The sequence below is a fragment of the Haliaeetus leucocephalus genome, unplaced genomic scaffold, assembly GCF_000737465.1.
Source record: "Haliaeetus leucocephalus isolate CR32 unplaced genomic scaffold, Haliaeetus_leucocephalus-4.0 Scaffold439, whole genome shotgun sequence".
In the NCBI taxonomy this organism is placed as follows: domain Eukaryota; kingdom Metazoa; phylum Chordata; class Aves; order Accipitriformes; family Accipitridae; genus Haliaeetus; species Haliaeetus leucocephalus.
In genome coordinates, this window is record NW_010972875.1 from 8,848,687 (window position 1) to 8,864,529 (window position 15,843).

The window sequence follows — 15,843 nt, forward strand, 5'->3', positions numbered from 1 at the left end:
AAACTGCATACTGATAGTGGACAATAAAAAGATCTCAAGCAAATGGTTATTTAATGGTACATAATTCAGTTGAGGTTATGCTTTTCCCAGGTTACACTTTCTATTACACAGGAAGGGTTTTGTTTCAAAATGCAGTGTGATTTTTTTTGACCTACCTGCATAAGGCCTCAATAGCGTCTCTGTCCAGAAAGTCATGCTCTCGCTTGACTAGAGCGATGTCAATTGGAAAAAGGAGATCTGCAGGAACAGAGACAGATGGAATCAAAATAACTCTTATTCCCAGTGGTGAGTTACTTCAGAACAACCAGCTGCCTCCAGCTGAGCTCTCCAAGATGCCAGTGATTGGCATGTCTCAGGTAAACACACGCTATCACCTCAAATGCCAGAGATGCTTCCTTTTCATGTCCAAGTTTTTGACGTGCAGCTTCGATAACTGAAAGTTCATATGCAAAATGGAGGAAAAATGAGCAAAGCAGAGATGAAACAACAGGAGACGGAGAGAGGCAAATGCGAGCTCCCTACCCAACATCAGAAGCATAAACTGACTCAGGCTAGCTTTGTTTAAAATAAATATACAATTTCCATTGAAGTACTAATATCTCACCTTAAAGAAAAAAGGTCAGTAAACCCCAAATCTCTGGAAAAGAATGAAACCCCAAATCTCCTTGGCTGTTAATCAAGCTGCTTAAAAGTTTGACACTGTTACAACATTAATGAGATATGGACTGAAATGAAAGCAAGCCAAGCTGCGCACAGCCCATACTGCCTCCTTTCCTTAGGACGTTATTTAGGTAAACAACTGGGAGAGCGAGGGGGAGGAAACAATGTTGGCAAAGAGCTGAAAATTTACTACAGCTCTGAAGCAGCAACCATACATATATTATTTACTGTCCTCCACAGATTCCTGACTGTCATACAGGTCCTGATCCGGCATTCCTTGCACAGCCAAAACTCCCACCAAAGCCACTGGGTGTTCAGGGCACACAGCAATACAGGGGCAAACTACAAATATACTGCTGCAGTTGCATACATTCCCTGGTTCAAGTGATTGTCTATAAAGTATTTTAATTTCCAAAGACTAGGAAAGAATGATCTGAAATGATGAAAAGAGTAGGACTGGTGTTAATTTGTGGAAAGGTAGTTAATATTCTGGGTTTTCTATACCAAGAGTTAATCTCTCAAATAAACCATTTGTCTTGATTTTGCCTCAGGAATAAAGTAATTATTATGTATTCTGCAAAACACAAGAAATTCTGTCTTTTCTACAGAAAACTGCAGTTTTAGCAAAGAAACTGACAAAGGCTCACTGATTAATCTCCGTTTTAAATGTGTACTGCGTGGGGCCATATAGGTGACTTCTCAGAACTCTTGTAATATACCCAATTGATTCATGGGTCTCCCCTTCAGTATTTTAAATCCAAGGTGCAAGTAAAGAGGGTGAGTGCATTCAACCGGTATTTTCACCAGTGCTGATCTAAGTTTTTCCACTGAGAAAGTTAGTACCTTAGAATGCCCACAAGAAAACATATGGGAGAACTTAAGTGAGAGAGGTGACTTGGAAGAAGTTGACAGACTGCACGAGTCCAATTTTTTTTTTATGCTTAATTTGCGCTGCTGCTGTTTTTGTTGTTGTTGCTGCTGCCAGGGGGACTTGCAAAGGACAATGGTATACTGTTTTCATATAAGGACACCTGTCTTTTCAATAGGTATGGCTGCCCTTGTTCTCACCTCTTGCTGTCACCTCTGCGGTCCTTTTGATGTTAGGCAGGACATGGTCTTATGTTAGAAACTTTATATAAATTTAGAGTCTCTAGGTAGGGCAATGATAACTACAGGTGGGACATGTTTTCTGAATGCAAGTAATTTATGAGGGGATTTACAGATCAGCATAACATGAAAGCCAAAAGCCCACAAATTCAGTCGAGAGACTCATCCCCAGTTTTAACAAAGACTGGAAGTACAGTCCCAGCTCTGCATCCCAAGAAAATCCTGGCACCTCCATTAGCACAAAAAAAAAAAAAAAAGGAAGAGAAATAATAAAAGGAAATTTAATTTCTGAACAGGCAAAGAAAAGTTTTGCCAAGTGCTGCTTTTGAAAGTGCTATTATCATCTCATATTGCCAATGCAGCTGCAAATCAAAGCTCAACGAGATCGTTTTTCAAGAAGGTCAGCTCAGCATTTGCTGTAATTTCCAATAGTTATTCACTGTAAATAATGGACTTTCTATGCTCATTCTTACAAGCAGCAGCTGGAGTTTGTTTTATAAAAAAGAAGAGGCAGATAAGAGTGCATAATAATTTCACTACAATGCAAGTAATTTTAAGTGGTGGTGGTGGTGAAATTCTGAATAATATACATATATAAAAAGGATGTCACACTTTAAAACAAACTTCTGTAGGTTACTGTGCATCAGAGTGTAAGAACTATATGCCAAAACTGGAAGTTCCTAGTAGGTCAGAGAGGCAATGAAGACAACAGTTTTAACTGAAGAAAACCTTTGTAAAAGCAGACTGGCAAAGTGAATCCATCCCACAGAAGGACGAGCGAGCGCAGGAGGCAGCAGTCTCTTCGAGGAACACCTCGCACACCTGCGCAACAATGGCTTGTATGTTCTTTTTTCCCTTCATAGCAAGCCTGCGTCTAACACCAACCCAGACTGTTCTGACAGGATTTGGGAATCATGAGGTGTAGAGATAATATCCATGCACACCAGAATTTCCTACCTCTGCTCCATTAGGAGAGCTGGCTGGTGGAGCTGGACACAGCTTCTGTGTTTCTCTAAGGCTGGGCTTGTAGCAGTGGATGACTACAGTCATGAAAATATAGTTCATTTGTGTTTTAACTACAGGGAATGTATGATGGTGCTAACATAACATTTGTGCTGTGAGGACATTTGGAAGATTCAGACTAAAACAGAAACCTGGAACAAATTTAAAACTCCATGAGTGCTTCAGAGTCTCATTGGGTTGGGTATATCTATGTGTGCGGTGGGTAGCAGAGAGCAGCCCAGTACCTGAAAGTCATTTTATGTACTGGCACTTCAGTTGTGCCCCTGAACCTCATTTATTGGTGAATATTACACCTTACTGTCCAAAAATCGGCAGGGGATGATCGACTTGCAAGCTCAGGTGCCTACCTTCATAAAGCTGCGCGTACTGCGGGAACCCGGCAGCCCGCAGCCAGTCACAAGCTTCCTTAGCCTCGATTTCTGGAAGAGGACAGAAACAAGACACCCTCCGATTAGTGATCTGCAAAGCAAAAAGTTCCTCTCCACCACTTCTACTATTCCCGTTACAAAATAAGCATGAAGGTATTCAGCAACTTTGAACTGAGACACAGGTTTGCTTCTCCCAGTTTGCTTTTCTTCTCATGATCCAACATATCTTAGATGCTGGAAAGTCACTAGCGTTCGCCCATGATTTATCAACAGCTCATCATTTTAATAGTTAGAGAAACAGGCACAGATGAAAACCGCAGGTGTTATGGATTATTCCATACAGGTTTTGTTAACACTATAGAAACCAGCACCACAATCAACATAAGCAGCATTTGTTCAACAACCTTATGATACTCTTGGCACAAAGGAGCTCGTGATACTGTGCACTTCAACATCTTGTAGATAGCACTGACAGACCCAAGCCCAAGAACAACCAACACACTGTATTGCAGCTCACTCAAGTGCGTTATTTACTACCCAACAAGAAGCTAGTTTCACTGGAGGTCTTCAAGGCATTTATGAGTTACTTGGTATATTACAGGAAATTCAGCTAACTTCCCCTCACACTGCCCAAACCAGCACGCCGCAAAATGAAATTATTCACATACATATACATGACACCAAAAGAAACACTCTGAACATGGGTTATATTAGTCTATGAATAAATTATACATAAATTCATTTGTTACCTAATACAAGCAGAAATAAAGAATATGTTATCTTAGCTCAAACTAGGAAAATATTAAAAAAGGTATTTAGGGTATTCTCCAAGTGTTCAGGAAACAGATTGTGTTAATTCTGTTCTAAAAATTCAAGAAAGTGCTACTGGGAATTTAGCTCCCTGCTTAGAACTGCTCAAACAGACAGTGAGCAATCAGAAACTCTTAAAGTTCATCTGGCTTTGATTATATTCAGTGTTCTTGATGGACCAGAAAAGAAAAGCTTCATTATGTACAACTCAGTAAACAATCTTGCCACCTACTTGGAGAGGATACTATAGCTACCTGCTGCAGTAACGCTGCACAAAGGGTTTTGCTCAGAATTGCTCAGAATACAAGTTACTGCATATAGGGCAGTGAAGAGCCAAGCATAACATAAGAAAAAAATCTCAAGATTTTGGCAAGTTATGAAATATTCCCAGTGCAATATAGGTACACAATTAAAATCGGATGAAACGGCAAGCACCTTTTAGCATCTCCAAAATGACAGCAATCCCCCTCTAATTTTCCAAATTGCTCCAACAGGGTTAAAATATTTGTACTTTGCCAGACTACTTTGCTAAAATACATACCCAAACCAAAGGGTTAAGGTGAGCCAAAGCACAACATTCCAGATAAATAAACAGCTAAAAATCCACTCTCGCTGAAGTCAGGACAAGCAGGCATTTGTGTAACTTGTGTTTGCTTCACCTTTGGGTTATGGGACCACATGAGAACAAGCACGTACAGACATATTCACTTAGCTACTCATTAAGAAAAAGCATTCTTCAATTCCAATCGTAAGCGATTGTAAAATTTTGCTTAAAGTAGTATTTTAATTTCAGTATCCTAAGGAAATACATGGGAAAGTTAATAAAGAAGGAAAACAAAGAATCTAAAATATATTTAAAACTTGTACTGCTAAAGTAAGAACAAACAACAGGATATTACTATCTCAGAAGCAATGAAAATTAAATTAAAGTAAAAAACCCTGCAATTAATTTTTAAGTGTACTTAAAATAAAATGCACTATCTTATAGGTCACATCCTGCAGAAGTGTCTGGATTGAATGAGAATTTTACTTGATTTAAAACTGAAAAAAAAAGATTCCCTGATAACCAGTATTTACCTAAAAATGCAGGTAGATGCTTGTAGTGCAATTGAAAAAAGTGTCAGATTCCTTACTACTACAGTGGCTCTTAAATGTGTTTAAATATTTGTTCACAGGTCCTTTACTGAGCACCTCAGGTGTATGACCTGTAAAATATTTCTAGAGCTAGAAAATTATGAATATGCATTTATCAGACTTTTGAAAAGGTTCTCTATAGAAGCTTTGTGTATCTTTTCTGCAAATATATATGCAAGTTATGTGGAAGTCATATTTTATGGGCACCCAGGTGTCAGGTGCCTTTGGGATTTTCAGAGCATATTTGCTTTCAAAATAATACCTTTGAGAATCCCCCAAGAAGTCTACCCAGTCAATGAAACACCTGAGTTATTCCTGGTTGGCCACAAGAATTGCAGAGAATAATAGAACACCAGTGCACCTGTTCATCAATCAGGCTAGGCAAATGCCTAGGGCTGGGTACAGGAACAGCACCAAGGGTTTAAAAGCAATATTTGCCCCATTTCCATCTCAAACATTTTGGGAAAGCCAGGGCTCTAGTCTCTGGCTCCTGTTACAAGTCCTTGGAAGGGCGAGGGGCTTGCAGAGCTGTCTTGAAGAAGGGGCCAGGGAGTCCCCGGTGGCCAGGGCTCTCTCCGTGTCACCTCCATCCACTCAAAGTGTGTGTCAGAGAGGGACGTGGCAGGGGTATGGGCGACAAAGCGGAGGCAGGACCTAAAAAAGCAGCTCCTTTTGTTCAAGTCCAGTTGGCCAAACCCAGGATTGCTCCTAGGCTGTACCGATGCGCTGTGACCAGATGAATGGAAAGGTCCTTTCCAACCCAGCTTCCCCCATCTCAACCCTGCTGGTTACTGAGGAGCCAGAGTATGAACAAAACTGTGTATGTATGTGAAATTCAGGCAGATCAAAATATAGCTGGAGGGAGAATCCAGCCCAGGGTGTGCTGAATAGGCTTCACAGAAAGCTGAGTACACAGAACAAGCTTCCTCACATAAGAGATACAAACTTAAACAGCTGAAAGCTTGTATAGGTAAAAAGTTCATTACCACAACTTAACTGGAATCTGCCTTTGAGAATAAAATACATTAGTTAAACCTGAGGTTCTGGCCAAATCATTTAAACTATGCTAGAGGAGAAAGCTCATTCCCACACTTTCCAAATACCAGCTTTTCATCCAGCTCAGCAGCATCAGCTCTGGGACTGTTGGTTTGCCAGCTGCCACAGTTTCATACCCAGGTGGACACTGGAATATGTGCAAGTCCTTGTCATCTGGATCAATGGCAACCAGGATAATGAGGGATAAAGAGAGAACACCACAGCTTCCAAAATCAGATTTTTCCACTACTTCTAAAAAGTTTTAGACGGGACAGTGCACCAAGAAGCCTTCGTGCAGTCTCCCAGGGGACCCAGGGTACAGATCATCACCTGAGCTACGAACTCACTGCCAAGCACAGCACCCACTTGGTTGGGGCCAGCTGAGAGCCACAGGGAGGAAGGAGGGGGAGCTCGCCAAGGAACTCTATGCTGCTTTCCAACCCATTTTAGGGAAGCCCCACTTCAGCCCCAATTAATCTGCCACGATATGCAAAGCAATTTCCCACTGTGAGCATCCTTCTGATGAAGACCTGGCAGCTGAGCTGGTACAAGTTGCTGTGGGCAAGAGGCTGGTCTCACTCCCTCCTCCCCCGGGCTCCATCCCTGCGGTGCCATTTCCTTTCTGAATCAAACATCCTTGCCAGTTAAAACCTTTACAATAAACTACAATTCAGTATACATTCCGGGCAAGAAATGTATGTGCAGCTTTTCAGACGTGCGTCCTGTGCCCTAGCCCAGCAGTGGGAGGTTCTTGTAGGAAAGAACTGCTGGCAAGAAAGAAATCGCGCTATTATTTCTAAATGTCCTGATACACAAGAAAATCTCTTAGAAAGTAAACCAAAACAAAAAAAATCCACCTCCCCCCCCTTCAAAAAAACCCAACCCACCAAAAAGGAGTACAATGAAGTCTTTATTCTTGGTGTCGTGTAAGCAAACAGCAGGCAAATGTGTTAAAGAGGAAACAGGAAATTTTTATTGGAAACAGCTTTATTTGTTAGTCCGTTTCACAAAGCAGGCCTCCATGCTCAAATCAAGGGTAGGAGTTCCTTTTGTGTATGGTTGGGAACCATTAGTCCTTATTTACCCACTTCCTGGGGGGTTAGGAGGACCCAATTCTTCCCCAAACTGGTAAGTGAAAATGGAAACGTATAGCTTCCTTTTTGTTTAACTTTGGTTAATCTTGGTTCAATTTTAAAACTTTATAGCAAAAATACCTCAATTCACACCTTGTTTAATACCTCAATTGCAGAAGGCAGAACTCTATGTCTACAGTCTTTTGTTGGATGATACCTTCCTTCCTATAGAAAATAAAGCCCACACAGTGTGATGCTGCAATACTGTCCTTTCAGAAAAAAATAATCATAGCAGTCTAGCTAGGAACAGCAAGATAACTTGCTTTTATTCTTCCTTTCTCTTTGCTTCCATGAAATAACATGCAAGTTAAGCACCAGCTCTTTCAGGGTCTTCAGGACAAGGTGCAAAGCAGATATATCTTTCTACAGTCGTGCATTGGCTCCATTTTCACCTAAGTGCTAAACATCATATGAACAGTTCTTCCAAGCAGATGGTTTCCTCTTGCCTCAACTCAGACACCTTTATAGCCATATTAGCACCTCCATACATCAGTTCAACTCATTTCACCTTTTGGCTCTGTTAAGAGATCAGATTGTAAAAATCTGTGGCGAGACTGGTCAAAGCAATGCTACTAAAATAAAATTTCAGCAAAAAATGAGCTTCATTGCTGAAGGTTCACTCCAATACCATACCAAAACCTGGTTTGGTTTTGGTCTTAATTTTGACCAGGTCATTCCAGTTGAAATTCACTATTTGACTTTTTCAGAAAAGAAGAAAAATAGTCAAAATTGAATACAAAATCATCTTCCTGAATTAGCTTGCAGGAAAGCCTCTCCCATGCAATACAGAGAAGGTGATTTCTCACCATCAATGCTAGAGATGAACCTGCTTGCTCCTCAGTCTAATGCATAAAACTCTATAAACTACTTGCACATTTTCTAAGGCACAGACAGAGCACAAAGAGGATTCTTTCCCATGCAAGACTGACGCTCCAGTTTAATGGCTGCAAAGGGGCTTGCATGCTCAGAAGTGCATCCTCTTTTTCTGTCTGTATCAGAAATTACCTGTCCTGACATACTGTGTCCCTCTGAAATTTCTGGTGCTTTGCAAAGTTTGTGTTGAACTCCAAAACACTGTCCTGAGCTATTAAGAAGCTTGAAATCATTCAGGATAATATTTTTTAAGACCAGCTGCGCTGTATAGGAGAAATATTCTTCTCTGAATAGAATTCCACTGTCCAAATACAAGCAATCATTTTTCCAAGTGCTTGAATTACAGTCCTGACATGTGAATTGTGGTCCCAACACTAGACTTGATCACACTATCCAACCACTCAGTCCACAGATACATGAACACGCATGTGAAATCTGAGATAAATTGGGGAAAAAACTGCACTGCAGCTGTCTATGAATGAGCAGGCCAGGCACTGAAAATGATAAATCAGTTCTGTGTAACGTCATATGCCTGCAGCCCTTTAAAGTTGGGACAGTATGACTTCGTAAGAGTTAGCCTGCTATGTGTCCATGGCCTCAGATGGTTTTCCCTTTCAAGATACGTGACTGTAGCTTGAAAATAATTACATTTCTTTTCATAAATCTGTTTTTTCTCAAACCTATATAGTTAAATAGTCCTTAGGGAGTATCATTACCTTAGTGCTCCACACCTTTCAAGAAAGCAGCACGTAGCAAGGACTAAAGAAAGCAAAAATGTAATTAATGAAGAACAGCATTTTATAAGGATAATGCCCTCAAACACTGAAACTTGGTAAGTTTGTCAATAAACACTCAACCACTAAAAGCTAGAGAATTCTGAAAATCCCATTAAAAGCTCTTGCCAAATTTCTAACACATTTGGAATCTCTTCTTATCCTAAGAGACCTATCTAATCTTATAGAACTGTCCTGAAATATTAGTCTGACACATTCAGCCCATGAAGGATTTATTTCTGGAAGAACCAGTGAGTCCAAGAGAATAAGAAATATAACTTTTGAACTGATAACGAGCTGGCAGGTTTCGAAGTGAAAGCTAACAACCTTCCTGAGAGGGTCCCTTTTCTCCCTTCACCTTTAAAGTGCAACTTATATTTTGCAATAGCAGCTGCCTTTTTTGATGTGCTCCTGTTTTTCACTGTGCTTCAATTTACCTTCCACAGTCAAATGATATATGCTGTGATCTCCACTTAACGCTGCTGATATGGATGTACACATAATTTTTAAGAAAATACTTCTTACCAAAAACTTTCTGGGGAGAAAAGAACCCGCAAGTTCTTGAAAGAAATCATATATGACATCAAATATATATACTGCTTTCTAATCATAAAAACCCTAGAAAGAGGTGATGGTGGGGAATGGTACTCAAATATTTCTCAACTATACGATGATGACTGAAGAAACACTCTCATGTTCCTGCTGGCTTTGGGTTAAACATGGGACTGGCTCTTTTAAGTTATGGAGCCTTGCAGCAAGACAGTAACTATGCTGCTGATGTTATGTATAAACCACAGGACACTGGGAGAAGAAACAGAGTATGTTTGGAATTTGTGTGGGAACAGATGAAGAAGAAGTAAGGAAACAGATGTTTAAGATCATATATTGATATATTCTCTGAAAAAAATCAGGAAGCTTGAACACCGTTTTTTTGTCAGCAGAGCTTTTGGAAAGAGCAAATGGCTTACTTCCACTGATGGGGTTTTAAGTTTGTTTATTCCCTTAATGATGAAAGCTAAATAAATTATAAAAAAAAAAAAGTGACTGGTTTCCAAAATATCTGCATAGGTATATGTTGGCTGTATGCAATTTCCTTCCCTACCAACTGTAACAGGTTACACAATATAGTAGTTTTAATTGCTTGCCAATCCTCTTGGCTAGCACAAGAAAAATACCACTTTTGTGAACCAAAACCTAATTAACTTGAATCTCCTTTTCATAGTCTTCAGCATATTGAAATCACTTCAAAAGTCTTTCAGCTCAAAACTTAACAAGAGAAACAGCATTTGCTGAAAATATTTAAAATGTTTAGGGGTTGAGACAACAGTGGCCAAAATCAATGGGAGCCTCCATCAATTTCAGCGGAATTAAGCCCTTCCCAACATGGATCCATAGGTCTCTCAAACCCAACAGCACTCTTTTCAGGAATAAAGGGGGTCAGTTTAACAGTTCTCATTATTTTTACCCCAAAAATATTGTAAATGGGACTTTTGCTTTCTCTAAGTCCAGTTGTGCTGCAAGCCCCATCCCAAGCATGGCGAGCAGCCCAGGTTTTCATCAGAGCCCAAAGAAAGACAGTGCCTGATGGCAGGAGGGCAGAGGGGGGCACAACCACCACCCCCAGGGCATGGCCTGGCTAGTGAGAGGTCCTCCCCTCTGTGGAGAGGACCTGGAGCAACTGTTATGCTCTGAAAAGCATCAAATCAGCACCATTTCAGGATTTAATACAGGGCTACTGGAATAAATGATATTCCCCATGTCTCTGCTGAGCACCTTCCCTGTACACTCTGTAACAGATTGCAATTACTGCTTATTTTCACACTATTAAATATGCTTCTAACTGCCCAAAGTTAGCTGCATTACTTCCTAATTTGTTGAAGACTTTGGGAAAGCATGTTCTAGGACACAAAAGAACCACCACAGCTCCTGGTTTACACTGTAAATCAGGATCATAATTTATTCCTAAATAGTTTTTTTGCATTTTGAGCATATACAGGAGGATTAAGAAAGAAATTTAAAGAAGAACGCAATCTAAAGCTAAAAACTAACTCTGTTTAAACAGAAAACTAAAGCCTCATGTGGCAGTTTTCCTGCCAAAGAACGATTCTTTTTAAAGATTAAAGATGCTCTTCTCCCATTCATTTTTAAGAAGGTTCATAGATGAAGAGGAACAAGATGTCAAGTGACTTAAAAAAAAACTTAAGAAATAATTGGGCACGTGGGTTATTTATCTGGCCTGATTAACACAGGGTGGTCTTGGAGGAGGATTATTTGGGGCAGAGAAAGCAGTTAGTCAAATCCTCTGAAGGAGGTCATGTTGACAGATTCCAGAGTGAGAAATGAATCCTCCTCCAAAGACTGGGAAACAGAAGATGACTTTAACCTTCTCTTCCCTCAGAAATTACTTGGTTAGAATGACCTTTGAGAACATACTGAAGGGCAAACGTTAACCATTGCTAGTCCCAAGTCCAGCATTAATATTCTCCCATTGCACCCTGTCTGCAAGCTAGTAAACTTGCACACTGTATGCAAAGCTGAAATCGAAGGCTCACTGAGCTCCAGAGGGAGGCAAAAGTGAGTAGGTCCTGCATGACAGATACTTCCTCTAAAAATGCCCAAAGTCTGGGTTACCTGTTCAGATCTAGGAAATAATAATGGTGTAAGAGCTGATCTGAGCTGTCTCAGTGGTTCATACAAAGAAAGTAGATTTTATACAGTCAGTTACTTATTCTAGCTTGTTACGCCTCAACCACAAAACCATCCACACACGTAGGAAGAACTGCATGCAAGAAAGATTACCTTTGCATCATAACCATTTAGTGCTTACCTCACTGATGATGCAGTCCCCAGACTGCACCCTGTGGATGATACAACACTAGATACAAAATACCAGTGGCAGTGAAACAGCCCAGCATAAAGCTGGTAGCATCCCAGCTGAATGCCTCTTTCTTTAAGTCGGAATTAAAGATGCAAACCTGGGTTTTCCCAAAGGAAATATTACTATGAAGTTCCAATTTCCAGATATTACAGATAGTTAAAGTATTCTGTCTGTGCACTGCATGCTTGAAAATGCTTTTCTCAGTACTTGATCGAATGGTCACACCTTGAGTGAATGGTCTAGACACAGCAAAGCCAAGGTAGCACTGCAAAGCCACTGCAGCACTGCAAAGGAAACCAGAGAGACTACGTATGGAAAGAAGATGGGAAGTTAAAACACATCATACAGCTTTACACTAGAAAGTTTCTTGTATCTTATAACGCACAGGAAATCTGGTCTCAGAGACACATATGGAGAACAGAGGGAAAAGTGGCCAGCAAAGCATCCAGTTCTGTGGGTCCACAGGGTCACAGAAAGAACATCCCCAAAATGCAAGAATGTGGGGTGGGGTGGGGTGGGGTGGTGGGGTGTGTGTGTATGTTTTTCTTAATCCTGAATCTTCAGTAAATGACAAGAATAGGTCTGGGAAGGTCAAACTGTGTCCACCGCTGGCTTCAGCAAATGTCTTTCATGCCTCTCCTCAGAAAGCGTTCTTTGCACAGACTGAGATAAGCATTTGAATAGAGAGATTTAGACAAATATAAATAAATATGTTTAAAACCAAGTCTAAGGAATTCTCCACCATTTAAAAAAAATGTCCCCACCAGCAATAAGAGAGCCATCATATTGTGTCTTCATTAGAAGGGAGACCAGGTAATATTTTTTCCTGACCCAGTCTGATCTGGCACAGTCCTTCCCAAGGGAAACAAATACTAGACAATATTTGAAAGAATATTAATCCTAACAAATAACAATGCTTATCATGCTCTTCTAAAGACACCAAAGTACTTCAGAAAGTATGCAGTACTACCTGTAACTTTCAGGTAATGAAACTCAGTGAATTAAAGCTAGCCGGTTAGGTCATTCCTGACTTTATTTTACTTCTACCAGTTATGGTCAATGGTACACTGTACTAACAGACCTACTGATTTCAAAGGTATGCTGTGCGGGATAGGGGAGCACTCAGTGTCAGCAAGTATGGCAGAGTAAGTGTCCAGTGAAAAGAACCAGAAAGCTCCAATCACAGCCCAGTCCTCTGACCCTTTCATGAGACTTGCTAATCACTGCTGGACTTTGTTTCTTTCTTAAAACAGAAGGGGGAAAAATAGAAGAAAAAAGAAAAAAAACTTGGGAAAAACCTTTGGAAATCAAAAAATACACAAGACAGTCTTGATACCCCGCACCAGCCAGAATAGCATAGGTACAAGCAAGAAATATGCCTGGAATTGCTGAAATTACCAAAATTACTGGGTAGCTACACTCACTACATCACTGGAGAGGATACAGTGTTTTGTAATTCATTCGCCCTGAAACACCGAGGATCAGGCTGTAAGCAGAACAATATGACACCCAATGAAGATATATAAATTATATAGGGGCATCATCTCTTTACTTTGTGGCAATCAAACCAGCAAGTTTTCTGTGAACTTCAGATCATTTGATTGCTGTATTTCTATAATATGCACAAGAAGGAAGGGGAAACATCTGAAGTTATTTTTATTTCCCCAAGTCTTCTGGCTATACTGTATGAATGCTAGGGTGGGTCTGGCATTGTCTGAAATGTGTCAGGGTCCTTTTGCATAGCCTCATTTCCTTCTTCCTGTTGCTAGGAAGGATAGTTAAGCATGAAAAGCGCTTGTTTACAGTACAGGACCATCCTGTTAAGCACATGAGTTCTCTTCCTCCATCTCCTTTTAACCAGCCAAGGGTGCAGTTGTGTTTAGGCTGAAGCCAATAGCACAACTCCAATCAGAGGGGAACTGGAAGAGAAGTCTGAATCTCTCAAGAAGCCCAAACATAACATACTGTGGTATTCTGACCAGAAAAAAACTTTATTGTGCAAACTGCAACTCTAAATATTTGCAGAACTCATAAATTCACATGCCTCAAACAAACCATTGCCTAGAATGTAATGAATTACAAGAACCAGAGAAGTAAAACCAAGTCACCTCTCATCTCCTTCTTCTAGGAATCCTAATATAAACATTCGAGATTAGTGCATAAGGACAACTGCAGTACCTTTTCCCTGCTCCCACCAGAGGCAAAATACACAGGGTACTTGTGAGTTTCCATGACTAGCATCAGTCTTTCTCTCTGGCCCAGCAAGGGCAGCTGCAGAACTGGCTGGGAAGACCCTGACTCAAGAATTAAAAATCCTAGACTGAATCTGTACAACTGAGATTTAAAACCCAAATAAAAATGTGACAAGACATATTCTTGCTTTTAACTAGCACTTAGAAGTGAAATTTAACAATAGCTCCACGGTGTTTAAAACAATGTATCTGCACTTCCTTTTGATAAAAAAACCCCCACAATTAACAAACCCAAGTTATTTTAAAAGAAGATAAAGAGATCAGGAAGTCCGAGAGATTACAAATGGTAGCTCCAACTCCTTTGATTTCTATGAATTTGTAGATGAAAGGAATCTTCTCAAAACAATATCTACATCTTCTTTTGCATATACTATATTCCATAGTCAAAGAATCTCAGCCCTGATCAGGATCCCACAGGCAAACTGAAGTAGTAATCCAAACCCATTTGCTAGAGGGAGATCCATCCCACTTCCTGACTACCTCAGCCTTTCCCTTTTGTGTTGCTTCTGCTGGAGATGCAGATCAGGTTGCCTACAGGACACCAGTAAGGATACCTGGAAGACAAGATAGCAGGCTACAGCTGGGCAATCAACAGACGTGCCTAATACCAACTCCGTGCGCCGTCAGCCGGCAATAGCCTGGCTGCCAGATGGATGCTGAATCAGTCTGGCACTGAGCTGTTGATAGATTCATACTCAGAGGCTCGTATGAAATCTGCTTGCCTATTATCTTCCTTAAGTTCACTACAAACAGCCTTAAAACATAACCTGACTCAGAGCATTGTTACTGACTTGCTGCTGTGAATTTCTTGATCAGGGCAGGGCAATTCAAACAGATCACACTTAACTCCTGTAAAAAAATAAAAGCATCTACAATTGATGACTAAGATAAAATTACATTCCTCAGTCTTTCAATTCACATGTGTTAAGTACTATGACACATCAGGCAGAACCTTCTGACCTAGTTAAATACATTGTTTAAATGTAGCTATTTCTTCAATACTCTAATTTTCCCAAAGAGAACAAGGGAATTTAAAAAAAAAAAAAGACCGTTGTACCAACAGTAAGTGCCCTTGACTGGCACTAGAGCTCATTAGGCTAATGGCAACACATCGCTCAACAACTTCACAGTGACGGTGGAAGTAAGTGACCGGTGGTTGTTCGCAGAAAAGGGGAGGGCGATGCGGAAGGTGAAACTGCCCGGCTGGGCAACAGCATCGCTTTGCTGTCTGCCTCGGGAAGGGGGCGGCGGGGGGTGACGGCGACTGGCAGGAGGTGCTGCTCCTCCGCGGGGATCAAAGCCTCCGGGGGTGACATCAGGGCTGGCCACCGCCGCACGGGGGGAGCCACCCGGCTCCCGGAGGCCACCGGGCTAATTACGAAGAACTTCAAAAGAAACCCGACGGTTCCCGTCTCGCAAGGACTCCCGGAAAAAAAAAGAAAAAAAAAGGAAAGGGAAGGGGAAAAAAAAAAAAAAAAAAGGAAAACCCACCAAAAAAGAGCGAGAAGAGATGGGCCACCGCGTGCCCTCCACAGAGAGAGGCCGCATCCTGCGCGCTGCTCCGCGCCCGCGGCACCTCCGCAGCTCCGCGCCTTCGGCCCTAGGGACGTTAACCCTTTCGGCCCGCGCTGCCCAGCCACAAAAGTCATTCCGGGCTCCCGCGGCCCTCCCGCCTCACCTGGGGCTGCTCCCGCCCCGACGGGCGCTTATCACCCCCGCAAACACGGACGGGCCGGCGGGGCCGAGGCCCGCGGCTGGGGACGCACCGCACCGCGGGACGGGACGGGACGGGACGGG

The 15,843-nt window shown here is 41.4% G+C and overlaps 1 protein-coding gene across 2 annotated transcripts in view; it reads right to left on the reverse strand.

The window, feature by feature from the left end:
• The window catches only part of DLC1 (DLC1 Rho GTPase activating protein), a 212,967-nt gene that overhangs the window by 21,596 nt on the left and 175,528 nt on the right, over positions 1-15,843 (reverse strand). For both annotated transcript variants that reach the window (XM_010574536.1, XM_010574535.1), the window contains 2 exons: positions 3,138-3,209; positions 156-237 (listed from right to left, as the gene is read on the reverse strand). In XM_010574536.1, coding sequence (XP_010572838.1) covers positions 156-237; positions 3,138-3,209 — 154 coding nt within the window. The remainder of the gene's footprint in view (positions 1-155; positions 238-3,137; positions 3,210-15,843) is intronic.